This window comes from Balaenoptera physalus (assembly GCF_965194825.1).
Source record: "Balaenoptera physalus genome assembly, chromosome: 10".
NCBI classification, from domain to species: domain Eukaryota; kingdom Metazoa; phylum Chordata; class Mammalia; order Artiodactyla; family Balaenopteridae; genus Balaenoptera; species Balaenoptera physalus.
Window position 1 is genome coordinate 63,615,160 of NC_138889.1, and position 25,641 is coordinate 63,640,800.

The window sequence follows — 25,641 nt, forward strand, 5'->3', positions numbered from 1 at the left end:
CCCATCTTGCCACTAGGTTCTTCATGACTTTTTTTTTTTTTTTCCCCTTAGATTCCATATATATGTGTTAGCATACTGTATTTGTTTTTCTCTTTCTGACTTACTTCACTCTGTATGACAGACTCTAACTCCATCCACCTCATTACAAATACCTCCATTTCATTTCTTTTTATGGCTGAGTAATATTCCATTGTATATATGTGCCACATCTTCTTTATCCATTCATCCGATGATGGACACTTTGGTTGCTTCCATGTCCTGGCTATTCTAAATAGAGCTGCAATGAACATTTTGGTACATGACTCTTTTTGAATTATGGTTTTCTCAGGGTATATGCCCAGTAGTGGGATTGCTGGGTCGTATGGTAGTTCTATTTTTAGTTTTTTAAGGAACCTCCATACTGTTCTCCATAGTGGCTGTATCAATTTACATTCCCACCAACAGTGCAAGAGTGTTCCCTTTTCTCCACACCCTCTCCAGCATTTATTGTTTCTAGATTTTTTGATGATGGCCATTCTGACTGGTGTGAGATGATACCTCATTGTAGTTTTGATTTGCATTTCTCTAATGATTAATGATGTTGAGCATTCTTTCATGTGTCTGTTGGCCATCTGTATATCTTCTTTGGAGAACTGTCTATTTAGGTCTTCTGCCCATTTTTGGATTGGGTTGTTTGTTTTTTTGTTATTGAGCTGCATGAGCTGCTTGTAAATCTTGGAGATGAATCCTTTGTCAGTTGCTTCATTTGCAAATATTTTCTCCCATTCTGAGGGTTGTCTTTTCATCTTGTTTATGGTTTCCTTTGCTGTGCAAAAGCTTTTAAGTTTCATTAGGTCCCATTTGTTTATTTGTGTTTTTATTTCCATTTCTCTAGGGGCTGGGTCAAAAAGGATCTTGCTGTGATTTATGTCATAGAGTGTTCCGCCTATGTTTTCCTCTAAGAGTTTGATAGTGTCTGGCTTTACACTTAGGTCTTTAATCCATTTTGAGTTTAATTTTGTGTATGGTGTCAGTGAGTGTTCTAATTTCATACTTTTACATGTACCTGTCCAGTTTTCCCAGCACCACTTATTGAAGAGACTGTCTTTTCTCCACTGTATATGCTTGCCTCCTTTATCAAAGATAAGGTGACCATATGTGCGTGGGTTTATCTCTGGGCTTTCTATCCTGTTCCATTGATCTATATTTCTTTTTTTGTGCCAGTACCAAACTGTCTTGATTACTGTAGCTTTGTAATATAGTCTGAAGTCAGGGAGCCTGATTCCTCCAGCTCCATTTTTCGTTCTCAAGATTGCTTTGGCTATTCGGGGTCTTTTGTGTCTACATACAAATTGTGAAATTTTTTGTTCTAGTTCTGTGAAAAATGCCTGTGGTAGTTTGATAAGGATTGCATTGAATCTGTAGATTGCTTTGGGTAGTAGAGTCATTTTCACAATGTTGATTCTTCCAATCCTAGAACATGGTATATCTCTCCATCTATTTGTATCATCTTTAATTTCTTTCATCAGTGTCCTATAATTTTCTGCATACAGGTCTTTTGTCTCCTTAGGTAGGTTTATTCCTAGATATTTTATTCTTTTTGTTGCAGTGGTAAACGGGAGTGTTTTCTTAATTTCACTTTCAGATTTTTCATCATTAGTATATAGGAATGCAAGAGATTTCTGTGCATTAATTTTGTATCCTGCTACTTTACCAAATTCATTGATTAGCTCTAGTAGTTTTCTGGTGGCAGTTTTAGGATTCTCTATGTATAGTATCATGTCATCTGCAAACAGTGACAGCTTTACTTCTTTTCCGATTTGGATTCCTTTTATTTCTTTTTCTTCTCTGATTGCTGTGGCTAACACTTCCAAAACTATGTTGAATAATAGTGGTGAGAGTGGGCAACCTTGTCTTGTTCCTGATCTTAGTGGAAATGGTTTCAGTTTTTCACCATTGAGGACAATGTTGGCTGTGGGTTTGTCATATATGGCCTTTATGATGTTGAGGAAAGTTCCCTCTATGCCTACTTTCTGCAGGGCTTTTATCATAAATGGATGTTGAATTTTGTCGAAAGCTTTCTCTGCATCTATTGAGATGATCATATGGTTTTTCTCCTTCAATTTGTTAATATGGTGTATCACGTTGATTGATTTGCGTATATTGAAGAATCCTTGCATTCCTGGAATAAACCCCACTTGATCATGGTGTATGATCCTTTTAATGTGCTGTTGGATTCTGTTTGCTAGTATTTTGTTGAGGATTTTTGCATCTATGTTCATCAGTGATATTGGCCTGTAGTTTTCTTTCTTTGTGACATCTTTGTCTGGTTTTGGTATCAGGGTGATGGTGGCCTCGTAGAATGAGTTGGGGAGTGTTCCTCCCTCTGCAATATTTTGGAAGAGTTTGAGAAGGATAGGTGTTAGCTCTTCTTATTGTTATTATTCTGACCACACTGCATGGCTTGTGGGATCTTACTTTCCCAACCAGGGATTGAACCCGGACCATGGCAGTGAAAGCTTGGAGTCCTAACCACTGGACCGTCAGGGGATTCCCAGTGGACAGATGTTTTTATTTCTCTTGGGTGTATACTTAGGAGTGGAATTGCTGGGTCATATGGTGACTATGTTTACCCTTTGAGGAACTGCCATACTGTTTTCCAAGGTGGCTGAACCATTTTACATTCATGTCAGCAGAGCATGGGTTCTAATTTCTTCATATCCTAATACTTGTTATTGTCTAATTTTTTAAATTATAGCTATCCTAGTGGATGTGAAATAATATCTCATTATGGTTTTGATTTGCATTTCCCTGTTGATTAATTTTGCCAGACATCTTTTCATGTGCCTATTCATCATTTGTATATCTTGTTTTGAGAAATTAAAAAAAAATTATTTTATATTGGAGCATAGTTGATTAACAATGTTGTGTTAGTTTCAGGTGTACAGCAGAGTGATTCAGTTATACATATACATGTATCTATTCTTTTTCAAATTCTTTTCCCCTTTAGGTTATTATATAATATTGAGCAGCATTCCTTGTGCTATACAGTAGGTCCTTGTTGGTTATCTATTTTAAGTACAGCAGTGTATACATGTCCATCCCAAAGTCCCCTTCTAAGAATTTGAAAGGGATCTGAAACTTACCATGACCCAAACTGGGTTCTAAATGTCACCTCATCCAAAACCTTCTCTTCCCACAGCCTTTGTCATCTCAGTTGAAGGCAACTCCATTATTTCCATTGCCTGGACCAAAAAATACTCTGAATCATCCATAATTCCTCTCATGCCCCATATCCATTGGTAAATCCAGTGGGTTCTACCTTCAAAATATGTCCAAAATTTAATCATTTCTCACCCCTACTCCACTGCAGGTACTGAGACTCAACAGCCTTGTAACAGATCACCATGTCTACAGTCTATTCTCAGTGTAGCAACCAGAGAGCTTTAAAAAATGTAAACCAGATCATTTCACTCCTCTGCTCAAAACCCTGTTTTAGCTCCATTTCTCGTTTAGTGTGAAAGCCAAAGTTAACACAAGAGTCAGCAAAGTCCAGGGCTTCCCTAGTGGCACAGTGGTTGAGAATCCGCCTGCCAATACGGGGGACACAGGTTCGATCCCTGGTCCGGGAAGATCCCACATGCCGCGGAGCAACTAAGCCCGTGCGCCACAACTACTGAGCCTGTGCTCTAGAGCCCGTGAGCCACAACTACTGAGCCCGCATGCTGCAACTACTGAAGCCCATGCGCCTAGAGCCTGTGCTCCACAGCAAGAGAAGCCACCGCAATGAGAAGCCTGTGCACCTCAACGAAGAGTAGCCCCCACTCGCCGCAACTAGAGAAAGCCCGCGCACAGCAATGAAGACCCAACACAGCCAAAAAAAAAAAAAAAAGAGTCAGTAAGGTCCTATGTGACCTGGCTTCCACTTATCATTAGGATCTCCTCCTCTTCATCTATCTCCTTTGGTCTTTCACTTCAGCCACACTCCATGCTGTTTCTCAAACACTCCTTGTTTTTCCTGTCTTAGGGCCTTTGTTCTAGCTCTTACCTCTGTCTGGAATATTCTTCCCCCAGATATCCACTTTGATAACTCCCTCATGTTTCCAAATATTTTGTCTTTTCTCATACTTCTCCTTATCAATGAGACCTTTCCTAGACTACCCTATGTAATAATGAAATCTGCAAGCCTACTGCATTTCTGGCACCTACATCCTCATTACACATCACTTCTTTTTGTTTGTTTGTTTTTTTGGCTTGTTTTTTATTTTTAAGGATTTAATCACCTTCTGGATTCTATCATTTAATCCATAAGGGTAGGGGATCTGTTTTGTTCACTGCTAAATCCCTGGTACCTAGAATAGTGCTCAGTGTTGATACTCTATAAATATTGTTAAGTGAATGAATGAATTTATTTAAAAAGGAACAGATTTATTTTTTTACATGGATTCAAATTACTACCTGGGGTCCCTTACTAACCTTAAGAATGTCCTTTAGTGCTTTTTATCAGTATCAGGTGTGTCAGCTAGCAATGAATTTTTTCAGTGTTTACTTTGCCTTCACTTTTTTTAATTTTTAAATTAATTTTTGGCTGCACTGGGTCATCGTTGCTGCGCGCGTGCTTTCTCTAGCTGTGGCGAGTGGGGGCTACTCTTCATTGTGGTGCTTGGGCCTCTCATTGAGGTGGCTTCTCATTGTGGTGTCTGGGCTCTAGGTGTGCGGGCTTCAGTAGTTGTGGCTTGCAGGCTCTAGAGCGCAGGCTCAGTAGTTGTGGCGCACGGGCTTAGTTGCTCCGCAGCATGTGAGATCTTCTCTGACCAGAGCTGGAACCCATGTCCCCTGCATCGGCAGGCGGATTCTTAACCACTGCACCACCAGGGAAGTCCCGCATCCATTGTTTTTGATGAGAAGTAGGCTGTTATTTTTATTTGGCTTCCTTTATGTGTAATGAATTATTTTTCTTTTGCTGCTTTTAAGATTTTCTCCTTGCCTTTGGCTTTTAGCTTTTTCTGTGATGTGTCTGTTTGTGGATCTCTTTGCATTTATCCTATCCTCTTTGAAGTTTGTTGAACTTTCTGGATGGGTAGATTAATGCTTTTCAATAAACTTGGGAAATTCCCAGACATTATTTCTTTCTATATATATTTTTTCTGCTCCTTTCTCTTCATCTTCTCCTTTTATTTATTTTTATTTTTAATTTTTTTTGGCCACGCCATGTGACTTGTGGGATCTCAGTTCCCCGACCAGGGATTGAACCCGGCCCACGGCAGTGAAAGCCTGGAATCCTGACCACTGGGCCACCAAGGAACTCCCCATCCTTGCCTTTTGATCCTTCCATTATGCATATGAACAAAATGGTGTTCCACATTTCTCTGAAACTGTTCATTTTTTCTCATTCTTTTTTTCTCTCTGTTTTTTGGATTGTGTAATCTACTTCAGCCTATCTTCAAGTTTGCTATTTCTGTCTTTTGCTGGTTCAGAGCTGCTGTTGAGCTCCTCTCTTAGTTACTGTACTTTTCAACTCCACAACATACCTTTGGTTCTTTTTTGTAATTTCTATCTGTTGATATCCTTTATTTGATGTGACATTGTCATCACACATTCCCTTACTTCTTTAATCATGGTTTCCTTTAGTCTTTGAACATATTTATAATGGCTACTTTGGAGGCTTTTTCTGTTAAATTTGAAATTTGGTTGCTCTCACAGACAGTTTCTGTTGCCTGCTTTTTTTCTGGTGTATGGATCATACTTACCTGTTAATTTGCATGCCATATATATATATATATGAAACAACATATGTATTGTTAGAAACTGGATGTTTTTGATCATATACTGGAGCAATTCTGGCTCCTGGTCCAACCCCTCTGGGGCTTGTTATTATTTACTTGTTTGTTTGTTTGGTGACTGGAAAGATTATTTCAGTGGTCTGTTCCCACCACCTCCTGACAGTGTGAAGCCTCTGATGTTGCTTCTCAGAGGGTGCAGCTTTGGATATGCCCAGTCACCTTTGGATGACAGTGGTTTTGGCAGGGCTCTCTCTGACTCTGTCTTTTCCTGGCCCCACTCAGCTGTTAAGCTCTGTTAGTTGCCATCTGATGACTCTATTGTTTTCAACAATGCCCTGGGGCATAAATTTTCCCCACAGACTGATCCACTCATATTAGGGCTCCTTTGAAAGGATAGTTCCTGAGATCAGTGTTTGAGATTTGTTCTTACAAGAGGAGGGCTCCTCCCAGCTGTCTCTGTTCCCAGTTCTCGTCAGCGAATTCTTTAGCCTACAGTTTAGCCTATATCTCCAATAAATCCACTCCTCTCCTCCCAATTGCCTTTCACCAGAACTTTCACTGTTTTTCAGAGAGCCCTTAGTCTTAAACTTCTTCACATTCTGTTGCAAATAAAATAATTTCCTTTGGGGAGAGGTTCAAAACTCTCTAAAGCCTGCTTCTCCTACCAGGCAAGAACTCTGAGCTATGGTTCTGGAGTTGGAGGTGGGGATGATGACGTTCTTCTCTTTGAGTGACACCCCCATTTTAGGAGCTGAGCACTTGGTGGAGGGATGGCAGTAGCCTCGTGCCTTCTTGGCTTGCCTCTCCCAGAGTAGAATTGCTGTCTTATAAGCTAGGGAAATGGCAATCAGGTCCCCAGTATGCTCAGTGGCTCTGCATCCAAGGTGAAGTCCCTGCCCCATGAGTGGGGGCTGGGTGGAAGTAGGGAGGCCCACTTCTTTGCTGGATTCACCTAGAACTTAGCTTTAGCAACAGGTAACTGGAAGAAGGAGGAGACATAGCCTTCCAACTGGGAGCTTGGGGACGAGGGAGCCCTGTGTTCTCGGCTGCACCAGTCTGGAATGGAGTTTCTGTCTTACTGATTTGGAAGTGGGGAGAGAGAGAGGGAGCAAGTGTTAATTAAAATACTACAGACTCTCACTGTTCTTACTGAGTTTTAGTACATCTTCTTGAGCAAATGTTTCTTCATTTGCTGTATGCCCTAGGACAATTTCTAGACTTTGAATGATTGCTTTTTTTTTTTTTTTTTTACGGTATCAGAGATTATATATTTGCATTTTCCAAGTTTTCTGTGATAATGAAAATTACTTGTCATCCATAAAAACATGCTTATTAAATAAACCCAAATAACCTAGAAGTAGATGAAGTAAATTATGTAAAGCCCCCTTTCATTCCTCCTCTCCCAATCCTAGTGCCTTGGGCAGAGGAAACCATCAACATCTTGATATGCATTATTACAGACTTTTTTCTAGGCATGCACAGACACACACATGCCATATATATGTAAACAGGTCCATAACCATATAAACGTAAACAGGAGTGTGCGATTCAGTATTATTGTGCAACTTGTTTTTCATATCACTATGTCTTAGATATATTTTCATGTCCACACTATAGAGCTCTTTTTATCTGCTCCAGAGTATTGCCTGGTAGGAGTTGGTATGTATTACTTCAACAATTTCTTCATTTATGTGCAATCATGTTGTTTCAAATTTCTTGTTATTTCAAAAAATGCTTCGATACACATACTTATACCTGACTCCTAGGACTTGCGTGAAGATTTCTTCAGGTTGGATGCCTACAGTCAGAGCTGTTAAATCAGAGGCTGGACACCTTTTAAGTATTGATATACACTGCCAAATTGTCCACCTGAAGAGCAACATGGATTTATACTTTCTCCAACAATGACAGAGTGCTCATTATCTCCAGCACTAGTTATTACCAATCCTTTCATAGCTGCCTTTTCAAGGGATGGGAAAATGGTATTCATTTTAATTTTTGACTGCTTATGAAGTTGAAAGTTTATACATGTTTGTTTATATTTCTTCTTTATAAAAATATTTTTATATCTTTTGCTCATCTTTTGTTTGGTTTCTAGGTGCTTTTATATTAAGGATCTTTAACTTTTTGTTATATGTCACATAATGAATGATTGTTTTTAAAAAATAACTTTTGCCACTTTCACTGGAGAGTGGGTCTATGGAGCTTCTCACACTGTCAAGCCAGAAGTCCCCTCTAACTCATCAGTTTTTAAAAACATTTTTACCCATAACACATTCTGTCCAGTGCTGTGTATTCATCCTATGTAAATGTAGCAGTATTGACCCCAAGAAGATAATCCTTTCTGTTTGGGGAAATATTTTTAAATTAGTGATCTATTTCTATCCCCCTTTCATAAGATTTCCCCGGCAGTAGTCCTTGGCTAGCTTGGATACTTTGGTCCCGATAGTTTGCAAGACTGGAGATGTCAAAATTTCTTAGTCTTTGCCATTCTGGCCAGGTACCTAGCAAGTTGCAACTTCAGATGCTGCCTCTAGGAGTTGATCTGTGTCATGTGACCAATGTCATGGCCTGAGGACATCAAAGATGATTCCATGACAAGGACTAAGCTTTATCATTGACCTCAGAGAGATTCTCTGTACCTGCACGTGTGCTGGGTACTAGATATATAGGAGTAAAAGGAAAGGTGAAGTTGCTGCCTTAGAAGAAATTCCTCTAGTTGTGGAAATAACCATGTAAACAGATGAGGATACTGCAGTAGGATAAGTGGATACTGTGATGGAGTCATGGAAGAGGAAGACCTAAGTTAGTTTTACCCATGTGCAGAGTTGCTGATACGTCATTTGGGTCCGAAGAGATGATGGTAGAAGGAGAGTGTTTTAGCTAAGGGAACAGTATGTGCAAAGACATGAGACTGGTCAAGAGCCTGGTACTTTCAGAGAACTTCAAGTATTTCATCATCATTGGGGTTGGGAGGAAGTGACAGTTGATGTGGCAAAGAAGGCAGGGAGGGTCTTGCCAAGGTTTTGAAATTTCTGTTTTAAATGGAGTTAAAGCTTTCAAAGTAAGAATCATAGAGTAGAATGGAAAGGGCCTTAGAGGTCAGTAGATTACAGTGCCTTGTCTATTGCTGATCGCTTGGCACATGGTCTTCATGTAGCAAGCACTTAGGAAATATCTGTCTTCTACCTCCTCTGTGTGTCTCCTTTACATATGAGAGATCAGCATCATTGTAATAGTGGGCTCCGGGATTGCACATTCTTAGTATCTTTATATTCCTCTTATAGTATATTAAATGTATTAATATTTAGGAGAGCTCAATTCATACATAAGAGAGCTTATTTTGTGCCAGGTACTATTCTAAGTCCTTTATGTGAATTAATCCATTTATAATACCCTCAATATAAGAGTATTATGAAGTTTGTACTATTATGTCCATTTTACAAATGATGTGACTAATACAGTGAAAGTGAGTGGTAGAACCAGGATTCAAACCCAGGCAGCCTGGCTCTAGAATCAAGCTCTAAACCATCATGTTACACTGAACCCAAGCCAGTGTAACCCTCTGGCCCCTAGCTGGATATCTTTGTTTTAGATTGGCTGGCAATGTGGGGACCTTTTTCTTTCTTCTGTATAGTAGACATAATATGCATTGACTACCTACTGTAAGCTAAGCATTCTTCTGGGTGTTCTAGGGCAAGCTCAAGTGAGAGATACTCATTCAGTTATTTAATAACCACATACCTTGCTCTGTGCCAGGCTCTATGCTTGGAGATTGGCTTACAGAGCTAAATTAATTATTTATTTAGGTGTTCCAGAAAATTTGCAAGATGCTGGATAAAGAGATAAGTGACAAATAAAACACAATTTCTATATTTGAGTTGCTTAGGGGGAGTAAAAAGGGGGTAATTAAATAGTAATTATGGTATAATGGGATAAATACTGTCATAGATATATACCCTGAGGACTAAGAGCACAAATAGGATAGGGCAGTTAATTTGCTTGGGAGAGGTCTGGAAAACTTCACAGAGGCAGTGACTTTTTCTTCAGCAGATAAAGAGAAGGAGAAACATTTTAAATGGAGCACCTTGTGTAAAGGAAAAAGAGCATGGTCTAGTTTGTTCAAGGAGCCTGAAGTGGCTTGATGTATCTAGAGCAAATGTTGGCAAACTTTTTCTATAAAGGGCCAGATAGTCAATATTTTAGGCTTTGCTGGCCACACAGTCTCTGTCACAACGACTCAAGTCTGCCTTTGAAGCATGAAAGCAGCTATAGACAGTGCATAAATGAATGAATGTGGCTGAGTTCCAATAAAACTTTATTTACAAAAACAAGCAGCAACCTGGATTTGGCCCATGGCCTGGAGTGTAGATGTCTGATAGGGAGGGAGAATGGCCAGGAAGCTGACTGGAAAGTTAGTCTATGGGCCAGATTGTAAAAGGCCTTGAATGTAAGACCAAGAGGCTAGGGCTTTATCCTATTGGTAATGGGGAGTCATGAAATTTTAAGTAGGTACGTTGGTATTGTTAGATTTATACTTTACAAAGGTCATTCTGGTGACTAGTGTGGTAGATGGACTGGCAGAAGTGAGACTAGATGTACAAAGGTGAGTGAGAAATGACTGTCCTCTCCCTGACCTTGAGCAATAGCTTCTGGTCTCACTGAGGACAGATTTTTCACCCCTGAGATATCCATGTCCCAGCATTCTGTACCAATGACATTCAGAGCTGTTGTAGCTAAAATTTGGGTCCTTGCTAGATGTTCACGTGGTGAACAAGAGTTGGGAAGCTTCTCAGATCTGGGACATGTGTGTTGTGGGTTCTAAACATTGTACGTGTGGGGAAGTGGGAGTGGTGGTGTTGTGGTGTGGTTTGGGAGACATGGAGCGTGAGCAGTGGGGAACAAGGGTGGAAAGGGGAAGGAGGAGTAATTGCTTCCAGGGAAGAACCCAGGAGACCCGCCTGATTCCCGCACCCAAAGATGTGCTGCTCCTCTTCCAGCTTTACCTCAGTGAATTCTGTTCCCTGATGAAGCTGGCTGGCCTATTTTGTTGGGAATTCTAGAGAGATGTCTCCCCTCCTGTCTGCTCTCACCCACACCCCTTCACTACTGCTTCACTTGGGATGGGGTTGCATGCTTTGTGCCACTGCCAGGGAGATCACTTTTCTGAGTTCATAGAACTAAATATACCTAGTAAGAACTGGTCCCTTGGCTCTTCAGAGAGCTGTTGAGCTGCAGCTCTAGCCAATGCTGTATTTCCCCTGGTAAGGCAGGACTTTCAGGGAGCCTCCTTAGACCTTCCTGAGAGAAGAGCTGCTTGTTCTGAGTCCAAAATAGTAAATCCTTGTTGTGGGAGCCAAAAGTGGCCTCTTTGGTTTTGTTTTGGTTTTGCTTTTTGTTGCTTTTAAACTTTGTCTTATATCAGACATTAGCCATTAGCTGGATGTGGGACAGTGTTCAGAGCAATATGTGATAATGCCTACCTCAAGTATATTGGACATCAAAGTTCTAGTTCTGTACAACTTTCTTGTATGCTATGTTTATGGCTGGGTAACTGGGACCGTCTATCAGAGGGTATATGGTTTGGTAGGGGAGATAGACGCATACAAGACTGATTAGGGTATACACAGAGACCGTGGGAGCACGGTCATAATCATCTTTGATCAAGAATAATCATCTTTGATCAAGAAGCCCTTGTTGGGACTGAGTGAACTGATGAGGATGAGTATAATTTTTGTGACTTTCTGTCTGAATAAAAAAAAAAATCCAACAAGGACTCAGAGGCAAAGAATATACAAATCAATTTTCACTGCAAAGTAAAGGAGCTGTTACAGTGGAGGATTACTGGACTGAATGTCAATATTATGACATAGTATGAGTGTGTTTCATGTTTGGTAATTGCAATCATTGTTGCTTTTGCTGTGGTCATCCATGTACAATGCTTGGTGTCAGTCTATTTATCTCTTGTAAAAATAAAATACAGTGTGTGTGTGTGAAAAAAAAAAAAAGCTGTACCTCTTCCTCCAAAAAAAAAAAAAAAAAAAAAGAGCTAGTGTGTGATTCATCACAGTGTCTCTCCATTTTGCCACAAGGGCTGGGAATGTTCTGGAAAGAAGCTGCTTGGTCAGTCTGGGTCCCACAGTGAAGACACTGTGACTCAGAGCCACAGCTGACCTGTGATGTACCTTCCACATGCAATAAACCTGTATTGCTTTAATCCACAGATACTGTTATCATAGCATAACCTAGCCTCTCCTTGCTGATACAGTAATAGCCTTAAAAAACAAAGACTCAGAACACAAAGACAAACCTGTAATTTTGTTTTCAGTGATGTCTAAAGTTATGTGATGCTCCCTCCGGTTCTTTATATTAGTTCTGATACTTTGTGACAAATATTTAGATGCCTCTTTTGAGATTTTCTCACGTAATAGTGAAAGTTAAAAAGCCACATATCAAAAAATATATATAAAATAAAAAAAAAAAAAAAAAAAAGAAGCCCTTGTTGGGCTTCCCTGGTGGCGCAGTGGTTAAGAATCCACCTGCCAATGCAGGGGACACGGGTTCGAGCCCTGGTCCAGGAAGATCCCACATGCCACGGAGCAACTAAGCCCGTGCGCCACAACTACTGAGCCTGCGCTCTAGAGCCTGTGAGCCACAACTGCTGAGCCCGCGTGCTGCAACTGTCGAAGCCCACGTGCCTAGAGCCCGTGTTCCACAACAAGGGAAGCCACTGCAGTGAGAAGCCCGCGCACCACAACAAAGAGTAGCCCCCGCTTGCCGCAACTAGAGAAAGCCCGCGCACAGCAATGAAGACCCAATGCAGCCAAAAATAAATAAATAAAATAAAAAATTTTTTTAAAAATTAAGAAAAAAAAAAAAGCCCTCGTTATCTTCCTCAGGACCAACTGCCCCACCTCTAAGCTGCCCCAAATTGTGACATATGTATAATAATACTGTTTGATAGGGGCAATTAATTTTTTCTTAATTTTAAGTAAAATATAAACAAAAACATCTTCATAAAATGTTGCATTATAAAATTAATTTGTAATAAACGATCTACATAAAAACAATGTGCTTGCTTTGCAAACACAACCTCATGACAAGTCCCTTAGCCACCAACCTCCCTTCCAATCGAATTGTAGCCCTTAAGCCTCTCCCAAATAAAATTCCAGAGTTGTCGCTGGAGCTCAGTGTTCCTAGACCTTTAAATTGTTTTTTTTAAAGAGAGCTGGACTTTTGGGGTGAAATTTGATTTTAAAAAAAAATATTTATTTATTTATTTATTTGGCTGCGCTGGGTCTTAGTTGTGGCATGCGGGATCTTCATTGCGGCATGCAGGATCGTTTTAGTTGTGGCATGTGGGCTCCTTGAGTTGTGGCTCGCAGGCTCTTAGTTGCGGCATGTGGAATCTAGTTCCTTGACTAGGGATCGAACCCAGGCCCCCTGCGTTGGGAGTGTGGAGTCTTAACCACTGGACCACCAGGGAAGTCCCTGAAATTAGATTTTTAAATATAGTTTCAATTTATAAAATGCTCTGTGGGCCATTAAAAGACATGTGCGAAGGCAGTTTATGACTTGTGCAAACATGACTCATTTAATCCTTATCACACTCAAATGAGAGGGATAATTAGCCCTCATTTTGAGGGGAATACAGGCTCAGAGATGCTAAGTAGCTTGCCCAAAAGTCACATAGGAAGTGGTCTGTTTCTAAAGGTTCTGAACTCTTTATATTTACAGTACACCGCCTTTCCTCCCCTTAAAGCCTCAGCTCGGTGCTTTGTGACCACCTAGAGGGGTGGGATAGGGAGGGTGGGAGGGAGATGCAAGAGGGAGGAGATATGGGGATATGTGTATATGTATAGCTGATTCACTTTGTTATACAGCAGAAACTAACACACCATTGTAAAGCAATTATACTCCAATAAAGACGTTAAAAAAAAAAAGAAAAGAAAAAAAGCCTGCTTGTTGCAGCCGCACTTCCTTGTTCTCTAAAGAGGGTCCACCCAGCACCTGGCCCTTCCTTCAGGTATAGCTTCTGTCAGCCCACACTCCTCGTTTGGCACCACCTTCTTGCTGGCCTTGTTTTCTGACCTTACTCTTTCTTTGCGTGCTTTGTGGCACCAGCAGAGCCTGATGTGAGCCCCTGTGCAGATACTCCTTGCACTTTCTTCCCATGAGCTTCTCTGCTCTCCGTACACCTCAATGACCAGACTTGGCTATAAAAAGCAGTCTATTTCTTGTTGGCTCCCTAAAAGTAGCTGGTATATCTCATCACATGGTTTCCTGGAGTTAGCTGATAATGGTGGAAAATCCTCTTCCTTGGAGATTTTGGCATTTCTGCTCCTAAGGCCTGCATATGACAAGTGTTTCTCTAGTCTTAGATTAAGAGGGTCTGGGTTACAGCCTAGGAGGACTAAAGTAGGGTGTACCTTAAAGGACCCCTGATGAATCAAAAGTAAAAAAATTATGAAGATTAGAAATTTGATCTCTGTAAAGTTTATGCAAAACCTGACAACTTCTCATTATATCCACATTACTACTTTGTTTCAAGCCACCGTTGGCTCACATCTTGATTATTGCAATTGCCACCTGGTTTCCCCGCATCTGCCCTTGTCCTCCTATAGTCTGCTTCTCAACACAGCGTTCAGAGAAATGCTTTTAAAAATGTAAATGTGATCGTTGTCACATATCCTTCAAATTCCTCCAACAGCTTCCATCTCAGAGTAAAAGTCAAAGTCCTTATGATGACCTACAAAGGTCTTTATGATCTGGACCGCTGTTGCTTCCCTGAGTTCATCTCCTACTAGTTACCACCTCACTTGTTTCTCTTTGGCCACACTGGCCTCCTTGCTATTCCTTGAACATACTTGTTCTTGGCTCAGGGCCTTTGCATTTGCCATTTTCTGTTCTTGGGATACTCTTCCAGTTATCCTGCTTGCCTTTCTCCAACATCTCCTTCAGATATTTGCTTAAAAGTCACTTTCTTAATGAGACTTTCCTTGACACCTCTAATGAAGATGATAAATCACTAATACCACTACTCTTGGCCTTCCCTCTTGACCTTCCCTGCTTTATACAAATTATTGTCTCTCTCACCCAAATTGGTTGTTAGCTCAATGAGGACAAAGATTTTTGTCTGTTTTGTTTACTATTTACTGCATTTCTAGTGCCCGGAACATAGATATCTTATATTTGTTGAATAAATGAATGAATGAATTTCTGCCTCCAGACTGACTGTCTCAGACTGCTTGTAACTGTGTCTTCCCTGATATGTCCTAGGGCCTGGTGTTTAAGGTCCAGTGATCTCATCACTTAGGTCCCCAGTGAGAGTAATCAGACTCCCAATAAAATTAACAAAATTGTTTTAAAATTCATTTTGAAAAATAAGTAACTGAGATTGATAAGAAATGTTCTGAAATAAAAGAACCATGGAAAGAGGGGGTCAAGACATTAGAAAAATTTTAAAAGCATAAAATAAAATTAAATTGAATTAAAATAAAAAGTATAATAAAATAGTCAAGTGCTAGCACGAAAATATGGTTTAGTGCAAAAGAATGGAGAGGCTAGAAATATACCCAACTATATGTAGTTGTTATTACTTTATAATTACTTCTTATTAAATAGCATTTTTCCAAAAAAGGAATAAAAGACAGATAATTTTTTTTAAGGTCTAAGGCATTTATTTATTTATTTATTTATTTTATTGAAGTATAGTTGATTTACAATGTTGTGCTAGTTTCTGGTATACAGCAAAGTGATTCAGTTTTTTATATATTGATATATTTATGTGTATATATGTGTGTGTGTATATATATGTATATATGTGTATATATATATTCTTTTTCATAGTTTTTTCCATTATAGGTTTTTACAAGGTTTTGAATATAGTTCCCTGTGCTATACAGTTGGACCTTGTTCTTTATCTATTTTATATATAGTAGTTTTTATCTGCTAATCCCAAACTCCTAATTTATCCCCCCCACCCCAATTTCTCCTTTGGTAACCGTAAGTTTGTTTTCTATGTCTGTGAATCTGTTTCTGTTTTGTAAATAAGTTTGTTTGTATCCGTTTTTTAGATTCCACATATAGGTGATATCATATGATATTTGTCTTTCTCTGACTTACTTCACTTAGTATGATAATCTCTAGGTCCATCCATTGCTGCAAATGGCATTATTTCATTCTTTTCTTATGGCTGAGTAATATTCCATTGTGTATATATACCACATCTTCTTTATCCATTCATCTGTCAATGGACATTTAGCTTGCTTCCATGGAAAGACAGATAATTTAATAAATGGAGTTGGGATACTGGTAGCAATTTGGGAAAAAAATGTTAAAGAGTCACAATTTATTGCATACAATACATTGGATGTTAGGTGGTCTAAAGGGCTGACTATTAAAAAATCCAAACATGTTAAATACTTCAGTCAGCTAACCTTTCCAAGAATTGACAAAATCTCCTTGCTCTGGGCCCTTCACCACGTCACTTACCTAATTCTTATTAAAAAGTAGATTCTCTCGCCAATTTCAAATGAGACATTGGGGAGCTGGAGAACCTAACCCACACATGTCAGAAGGAACCTGAGTTTAGTTGTGGGCGGAGGACACAGAGAACTGTTAAACTTAGGCACTGCTCTTCACTCCTCATCTCGCCGGAGGTCTTGACTTCCCTTCAGGATTCTAGCCTCCATGGGAATGTAGCTAGGCCGTACCTATACCCCACGTAGTAGACTGCACTAGAGCTGCACTCCAGTATGTAGCTATTAGCCATATGTGGCCATTTAAACTTAAATGTAAATTAATTTTTTAAAAATTTCAGTTCTTTAGTCATACTAGCCACATTATGAGTGCTCAATAGCTGCCTGTGCCTAGTGACAGTTGTTTGGACAGGACAGACATTGAACCTTTCCATTATTGCAGAAAGTTATATTGGACAGTGCTACGTTATAGTTGTGGACATTGTCAAGCTCCTTGTGCTCAGCAGCCTATACCCTGACTAGGTTAAGAGTACTCCAGTGTGGTCTCTCTTCAAACTTCTCTCCTGAGTCTTTAAGCCCAGATGTCTTATGTCTGAAAAACCCAGGGGAGAAAATCATCCCTCGATTATGGGTTTAAGGAATCTGGGACCATTCTTTCAATCATCTATTCATTTAGTCAACAACATTTACTGACATTACTCTGGGTCAGACCCTTTCCTTTCTTGGACCCTGGGGATAATGAAAGGTGGATAAGAGACATTTCCTGAAAATTCTAGTAAAATGTGTTCTTGTGAGAGTAGTGATCAGCATTGTATATTTCTTTGATGTTTGAGACTCTGTGGAAAGCAGTGATCACTGTTCAATCTTATACATACTAATGTGGTTAAGGATTGGGCTGAATGAGTATCTGTGAAATTAATTACCAGTTAAATTTCTAAAAGCTTTGATTTCTTTTGCTTTTCTTTTTTCTTGTAAAAGTGTAGTGTGAAAAAAAATCCACATAACTAAAGGACAGCATATGCAGTACAGGGGAAAAGTTTAGACTATAAAGTCAGATACCTTGGGTTGGAGTACTAACTTGATCATTTATCAGCTGTAACCTTGGGCAGATGTTTCAGTTATCTAATGCTGTATAACAAACTTCCCCCAAACTTAGTGGCTCCAAACAACAAAAACATTTATTTTATCATGTTTCTGCAATCTTGGCTTGGCTTATCAGGGACAGTTCCTGTGTGTCCACTTGGCATCAGGTGAAGTAACTCAAAATCTAGGGGCTAGAATCACCTGAAGTCTCAGTCACTCACATGTCTGACTCCTGGGCTGGAAGACTCAGACAGCTTGGGCTGCTCAGACATTGCTAGCTCTAAATAGTCTTTACACATGATCTCTCCAGAATGATAGCCTCAGGGTAGCCAGGCTTCTTACATGGTGGCTCAGAGCTCCCAAGGCATGTGTCCCCAAAGGGAGTGAGCCAGGTGGAATCTATATTGCCTTTTCTAACCTAGCCTGGGAAGTCATTTGACATCATTACTGCCACATTCTGTTTGTTAGAAGATGAGTCATTAATGTCAGCCTATATTCAAGGGCAGAGGAATTCAACTTTTATGGAAGGATTGTCAAAGAATTGTGGACATATTTTAAAATCGTCACAGCAAGTAATTTAATCTCTTTAAACTTAATGTTTTGAGAATTTGGGGCAAACTGTGTTCTTTAAGACTATTACTGTTCTTGGACTTCCCTGGTGGCGCAGTGGTTAAGAATCTGCCTGCCAGTGCAGGGGACACGGGTTCGAGCCCTGGTCCAGGAAGATCCCACATGCTGCAGAGCAACTAAGCCCATGTGCCACAACTACTGAGCCTTGCTCTAGAGCCCACGAGCCACAACTACTGAGCCTGCGTGCTACAACTACTGAAGCCCGCACGCCTAGAGCCCGTGCTCCGCAACAAGAGAAGCCACCGCAATGAGAAACCCACGCACCTCAACGAAGAGTAGCCCCCGCTCGCCGCAACTAAAGAGAAGCCTGCGAGCAGCAGCGAAGACCCAATGCAGCCTAAATAAATAAATAAATAAAGATTGTTACTGTTCTCATTTGTAAAATAAGTGTGATAATTCATTAGTTGTGAAGATTAGATGAGAAAATAGAAGCTCTTGGAATGTTGCTTAGTGTGTAAATGAATGCTCAAAAGTTGTTAATTCTTCCTTTTCCATAATTAAAAAAATATGAGGAAGGAATTTCTTACGTTTATTTTTTTCTCAAGCGAAACATATAACAAAGAAGAAAAGGCAGTCTAGTTAGTAAGTAGGACATATTCACATGGAAGGATACATGGATGATGTGATACACTTGTACATCCGGCAGGTGGGATGTGCTGTGGGTAGCTAGGTGACCTGTGAGGAGATCTTAGTGGGCTGGCTCCCAGGTATCTCTTGTGACTTGTGTGCTTTCCCTTGCAGTTCCTGAGGGAAGACCTCAATTACCACGACCCAACGGTGAAACACAGCACCTTCCATGGTGAGGATAAGCTCATCAGCGTAGAGGACTTGTGGAAGGCATGGAAGTCTTCAGAAGGTAATAGGCAGCCTGGTTGTCAATCCTAGTTGCCGGAAGGTTTAGAGAAGAGAGAAGAAGATGGGTAGCAATTTGGCCTTTAAAGGACATGAGTATAAAATGCTTAGTAAAGAGCAAATTACTGAAATGGTTCTACATACAGTCACTGAATAGAGACTGTATAGAGACTGAATAAGACTGAAGAGAGTCACTGTGCTGAGAATGGGGGAAGATGCTCCAAACAGAGCTGGAGTTGTTCTCATTAGAATTCTTATCGAATTCTATCCTATCCCTACACCTCTCCTTACCAGCTGCCCCCATCCCCCAAATCTCACAGCTTTGTCTGCTTCATCTCCAGAGACAGGGAGCTTGCTTGCCTTTTGAGGCAGCCCCTTTCTTCTGAAGCTCCCCACTTGGTCCTGGCTCTGCTGAGTCCTAGATGATTCAAAGGTTGGGTCGAAGTACAGTTGAACTCTCTCCCAAGTCTTCTCTTCCAGGTTAAATAGCCCTAGTTCTTTGAAGAAAACATTTTTTTCCAGCCTCCTCTTCATCTTGGTCTCCTGCGTGTGGACACTTTTGTTAATGTCTTTCTTAGATCATGGCTCCTACAGTTGGACGCAGACCCCCAGGTGTGGTTTGATCAGCACAGAGCTGAGCAGGACCATCCGCTTCTCAGTTCTGGACCCTGTGTGTCTGTTAATGCAGTCTGATTAGATACTGGTACCTTCAGCAGTCAAATCACTCTGCTGATTCATGTTGAACTTATTAAATTAAAACTTTAGCTCTTTAGATCTTTTTCATGTGTGAGACTGCTAAACCATGATTACCTTTTTTTTTTTTTCTCCTAGAGCATTTGCTTCAGAATTCTGAGTGAAAGAGCATGTCTAATTGTATGAGGCTTGACAGGGAAGGAAAAAACAGTGCCTTAGCCTCCTTTCCATTTGTGTCTATGGCTAGAGCTTCCTTTGATACCAATAAGAATGGAAGCAATCTCTCCCATGGGTCTCTTAGGGTATGTCTTGATGCTAAAAGAAGAGTTAAAAATAAGTGACCACCAGCATTCCTGGTTTTTCGGATGAGGAAACTTAGGCCTAAATTTATTTATTTATTTTATTAAAAAAAATTTTTTTAAACATCTTTATTGGAGTATAATTGCTTTACAATGGTGTGTTAGTTTCTGCTTTATAACAAAGTGAATCAGCTATACATATACATATATCCCCATATCTCCTCCCTTAGGCCTAAATTTATAAAGTTACCTGGTCATTGTATTTAGTAAATAGTGGAGCCAGGACTTAGACCTGGACCTTCTGCTCTCTAGGCCAATGCTTTTCCATACCACCTTGGTTGAAAACACTGGTCTGGTTGTAGAGAAGACCAGTTTTGGTAGGAATGAGGCAGTTTCTATTTTTGTTTAAATTCTTACCTAGGGGGCTTCCTTGGTGGCATAGTGGTTAAGAATCTGCCAGTGCAGGGGACACAGGTTCGAGCCCTGGTCCGGGAAGATCCCACATGCTGCGGAGCAATTAAGCCTGTGCACCACAACTACTGAGCCTGCATGCCACAACTACTGAAGCCCGTGTGCCTAGACCCCGTGCTCCACAACAAGAGAAGCCACCACAATGAGAAGCCCGAACCCCACAAGGAAGAGTAGCCCCTGCTTGCCGCAACTAGAGAAAGCCCGCATGCAGGAACGAAGACCCAATGCAGCCAAAAATAAATAAATTAAATAAATTTAAAAAGAAAATTCTTACCTAGGATTATGGAATTTCATTTCTGGAAGGGATCATCTATAATATAGATGGAGAACATTAGATTTAAACAGGAAGACCTGGATTTTTTTTTTTAATATTTTATTTATTTATTTGGCTGCTCTGGGTCTTAGTTGTGGTATGCGGGATCTTTGTTGCTGCTTGTGGGATCTTCATTGTGGCATGTGGGCTCTTTAGTTGAGGCATGCAGGATCTTTTAGTTGCAGCATGCGGGATCTAGTTCTCTGACCAGGGATCGAACCTGTCCCCCCTGCACTGGGAGCATGGAGTCCTAATCAGTGGACCACCAAGGAAGTCCCAGGAAGACCTGGATTCTAATCCTGGTTGTAGGATGGACAGGCTGATGCTTGTTAACTCTGTTTTTATCAATTTAGAAGAAGCATAATTTAGTTATATAGATAGCTTTCTGGAAATTGTTATCCTTGTGGGGGCTTTTGTTTAATAGCTCCTGAGCAACTCAGGCTGTCTACTGATGAGAGATCAACAACAGAAATGATCTTTGGAATGATACCAGCACTGCCAGGAAAAATCTTCTAACAGTACCATTTAATTTTAGTTTTCTTCTTTTTCTGTAATAACTTGAGGCCATGGCGCCTGGGTTTTAAGAGTGGGTGTCAAAAGTAGGAACTTAGAATGAAAGATGGCAGGGAGAGCATTCCTGGCCTTCTCTGAAAGCCAAAGAGAAGTAGCTGGGAAGGGAAAGTGACCAAGAGAGGGCAGAAACAGAGGGATTAAATCATAGTATTAGAAAACAGCTCAAGACAATTTTCTGGTAAGAACTTTATTTCTGGACTCAGCAACTAATTGGAACACTTCCAAGCATCTTCTAAATGACAGGAAGATGGGAGACAATGGAGTGAGTTTTGCAGAGTTGGTACCCATTACTGATGAGCAGAGAAAAACATTTCAATGCACAGTGATGTAGCTCATAGCTAAGCTAGAAGTGATATATATGTACCATTTTAGGATTTGCTCACCATGTGTCATGCCTGATGGTTTGACAAACTAAAAGTGAGAATCTTCTTGTGTACTATTTCTCCCAACAGTTTGTTTCATTATTCCAAGTAAGGCCCCTAATCTCTCTGGAGTTACGATCTCCAGAGCTACAAAAAGCATGTACTATTCTGTCACTGGCTCAAACTGGCTGGCCTGAGTTTTTCTAGATGATGTAGATATCAGCAGTGGTCATTTGTATTCAGAACATTAGCTGACTAATGCCAGTACCACTATGTGATTAATGTTGTTAACATTGTCTGACTAATGTTGGGGCCAGTCTTTTCTCTGTGTTATTTAGATTTAAGCAGAAAAGCCTGATAATCTCTACATTAGCCAGCTGGGGACTTTAATAATAAAAACAACAACAACAACTACAAAACTACTCTAGTGTTTATATCGTATTTAATATGTGCTAGGCAGTATTCTGAGTGCTTTACAAGTATTAACTCTTATTTCTTACAAAAAGCTTATGAAGTATAAATATTACGATTGTCTCCATTTACAGATGAGGAAGATGAAGCAGAAAGAGAGTGATTGATTAAGTGAAATAATGTAATGCAATTTTGTCATTAACTATCCAGGGTTAGTGCAGACTTCATAAGAAAAAGGCACAATACCTAACAAGAATACTGTCACTTCAGACACCAAACTAGCCATAAGCTCTGGGTGTTCCCAGGCCACCTGTGCTCTGACCAACTGGCTACAAAATCAGGGGTTCCCACAATCCCCTCAGGTTTAATAATTTACTAAATAACTCTCAGGATTCAGGGAAGTGCTATGCTTATGATTATAATTTCATTATAAAGGATAAAAATTAGGACCAGCAAAAAGAAGACACCCATATGGCAAAGTCTTGTAGGGTCCTGAATGTGGAGCTTCTGTGTCCTCTCCCCATGGAATCAGGACATATTGCCCTCCTGGCACATCAGTCATCAATGCAACCATGAAGTTCAACTGAGCCTCATTGTCCAGAGTTTTTATTGGGGTTTCCTATAACTTAGGCATGATTGATTGACCACATGATTGAACTCAATGGCCAGCCTTCTATTCCTCCCCAAAGGCCAGGCTGATATCACCTGGCTCAAAGCCCCAGTCCTCTAGTCACATGGTTGATCTTTCTGGTGACCAGCCCCCATCCAGAATCATCTCATTAGCATGAACTCAAGTGTGACCCAAGGGCCCACCAAGAATAACAAAGATACTCCTATAATCAGGGAAATTGACCTAAAGACAAAAACCAGCCAAATTCTTTATTATACAAAATTAAGTCATTAAGTAAGGAAGAGCTGAACTAGTAGAGCTGAGGAAGAGTTGAGAACAAGAGCAACTCCAGGGATCCCAGCAGCAGGGACTAGGGGATTGGCCTCTTCTAATTAGTAACTCTCATATGTGTCGGCTACATTCATTCTTCATCTCTAAGTGTCTTTGCTCAAGAGTCAGATACAGTGGAAGGAGAATCAGATTGGCATAGTTTGGATCACAGACTTATGTAGGATAGTAACAGTGAGAGAAGAGAGTATGTGTGTGTGGGAAGAGTTGGAGGGTGCTGCAAATTCCAATCTCTCTAAGATCCTTGAGGTAGGGAGAGTAGCAGTTCTTTAACAGAAGAGATGCCAGGTGAATTTTGTAGAATCTTTGAGCAGTAGAATTGTTGTTTGTATGTTTGAGCCAATGGAAACAGTAACTATGCCCTTTGTAGTGAGGGGTGGTGGGAGGCATTGACGTAAGAGGATTCCCTTCTAAAGCATGGCTTCCATTCTTCTAAACAAAGTGCAGTATTACTATTTCTTCTCCCTTTTCGTGGACATGAGATTTAAAAAGATGTTGTCTGCCAAACAAAGCATATTTCTTAATAATTTCTTTACCCATTTTTATGGATCAAAGGCACCTTAACCATCAATTTTGATTCTAACTAAAGAGTATGATTCCAGCTAAAAGCAAAATAACCTGGTATTCTAGTGTCACTCTGAACTTTGTGTTGAGATGTTTTTGTTTTTTTTAAAAATAAATTTATTTCTTTATTTATTTCTGGCTGCATTGGGTCTCTGTTGCTGCACATGGGCTTTCTCTAGTTGCGGTGAGCAGGGGCTACTCTTCGTTGGAGTGTGCATGCTTCTCACTGCAGTGGCTTCTCTTGTTGCGGAGCATGGGCTCTAGGCACATGGGCTCGGTACTTGTGGCACACAGGCTTAGTTGCTCTGCAGCATGTGGGCTCTTCCCAGACCAGGGATTGAACCCGTGTCCCCTGCATTGCCAGGCGGGTTCTTAACCACTGCATCACCAGGGAACTCCCGAGAAGATGTTTGTTTTCTACTAGGCTTTTGGAAATAAGAAAATAAGCTGACAGATCTCCTGTCTGTTCGTTTGTAGGACAGGATTTTTCGTAGGAGCAGTAGAGCAGTACTGGAGAACCAGGAGGGTTTTAGGGAGAAAACTCAGCAGAACTGTCCTCTCTGTTGACATAACACAGGGGACCAGGTGGCATTGGACTTTTGCATAAACCATTTCAAAAGTCAGATCAATATAAAAGAGTTGGCATCCCCTTTTTGCTTTTACATAAACCTGACGAGAGATCTATTTATTCTGTTCTTTTAGCTATTTAAAAATTACTTTGCTAAGTGAATCATCAAGTCATTTAGTTAAATTCCTCAACCATAGTTGTTTGTTGCTATATTTTTTGGGAAAAAGGTACAACTGGCTTTTTCTTTCTCTTACATTCTTTCAGGTATAAATACAAAATGACCATGATGTGTTAAATCATTACATCAATGCTGGTTGCTTTTTGTTATCTGAAGAAAATGAACTTATCACAGTCATTTTCTATTTATATTACATAGCTATTTGAGGGTAAAATGTCTTACTTGTATCCACATTTAATAAAGGAAACTGAGCATCTCTTACCTATTTCTGTTCCCAAGTCCTGAGGATTCTACCTCTTTAATATATTTTATGTGCATCTCCTATGATACTGTTTTAGCTCAACTTCCTCTTTTTTTTTTTTAATTTTTATTTATTTATTTATTTATTTTTGGCTGTATTGTTTTGGCTGTATTGGGTCTTCGTTGCTGCGCGTGGGCTTTCTCTAGTTGCGGCGAGCGGGGGCTACTCTTCGTTGCGGTGTGCGGGCTTCCTCATTGCAGTATTGCAGTGGCTTCTCTTATTGTGGAGCACGGGCTCTAGGCGCACGGGCTTCAGTAGTTGTGGCACACAGGCTCTAGAGCACAGGCTCAGTAGTTGTGGCACACGAGCTTAGTTGCTCTGCGGCGTGTGGGATTTTCCTGGACCAGGGATCGAACCCGTGTCCCCTGCATTGGCAGGCAGATTCTCAACCACTGCGCCACTGGGGAAGCCCTCAACTTCCTCTTTTGAAAGAGATTTATTGAGTTGTAATTGACAATAAAATAAGGTATAAATATTTAAAGTGTACAATTTTCAAAGTTCTGACACATGTATACAACTGTGAAACCATCACCACAATCAAGATAGTGAATATATTCATCACCCCTACAATTTTTCTCACAGCCTTTTGTGATCTCTCCCCTCCTACCTCTCAGACAACTACTGATCTTTCAGCTGCTATAGGTGTGTTTGCATTTTGTAGAATTTTATATACATGGAATCATATAATATATACTTAAAAAATTGGCTTCTTTCACTTAGCATAATTATTTTGAGATTTATTCATATTGTTGCATATATAAATATTTTATTTATTTTTATTGCTGAGTAGTAGTCCATTGTCTAAATATACCACAATTTGTTTATCCATCACCTGCTGATAGACATTTGAGTTATTTCCAGTTTTTGGTTATTACAAATAAAGCTTCAACGAACATTCATGTACAAGTCTTTCTATGGGCACATATTTTCTTTTCTCTTAGGTAAATATCTAGTAATGGAATGGCTAGATCACATGGTAGGTATATATTTTTAAAAAACTGTTGGACTGTCTTCAAAGTAGTTGTATCATTTTACATTCCCAGCAGCAGTGTATGACTTTCAGTGCTTCCACATCCTCACCAGCACTTGGTGTGGTCAGTCTTCTAAATTTTAACTATTCTAATAGTGTAGTGTTATCACAT

General features: G+C 40.1%; 1 protein-coding gene across 10 annotated transcripts in view; it reads left to right on the forward strand.

Annotated features, from left to right (window-relative positions):
* STIM1 (stromal interaction molecule 1) overlaps nt 1-25,641 on the forward strand; it is a 199,438-nt gene that overhangs the window by 126,322 nt on the left and 47,475 nt on the right. For all 10 annotated transcript variants that reach the window (XR_014250450.1, XM_082411380.1, XM_082411382.1 and 7 more), the window contains exon 3: nt 18,698-18,812. Coding sequence is in view for 9 of the 10 variants with exons in the window: in XM_082411380.1 (XP_082267506.1) it covers nt 18,698-18,812 (115 nt within the window). In the remaining variant the exon portion in view is untranslated. The remainder of the gene's footprint in view (nt 1-18,697; nt 18,813-25,641) is intronic.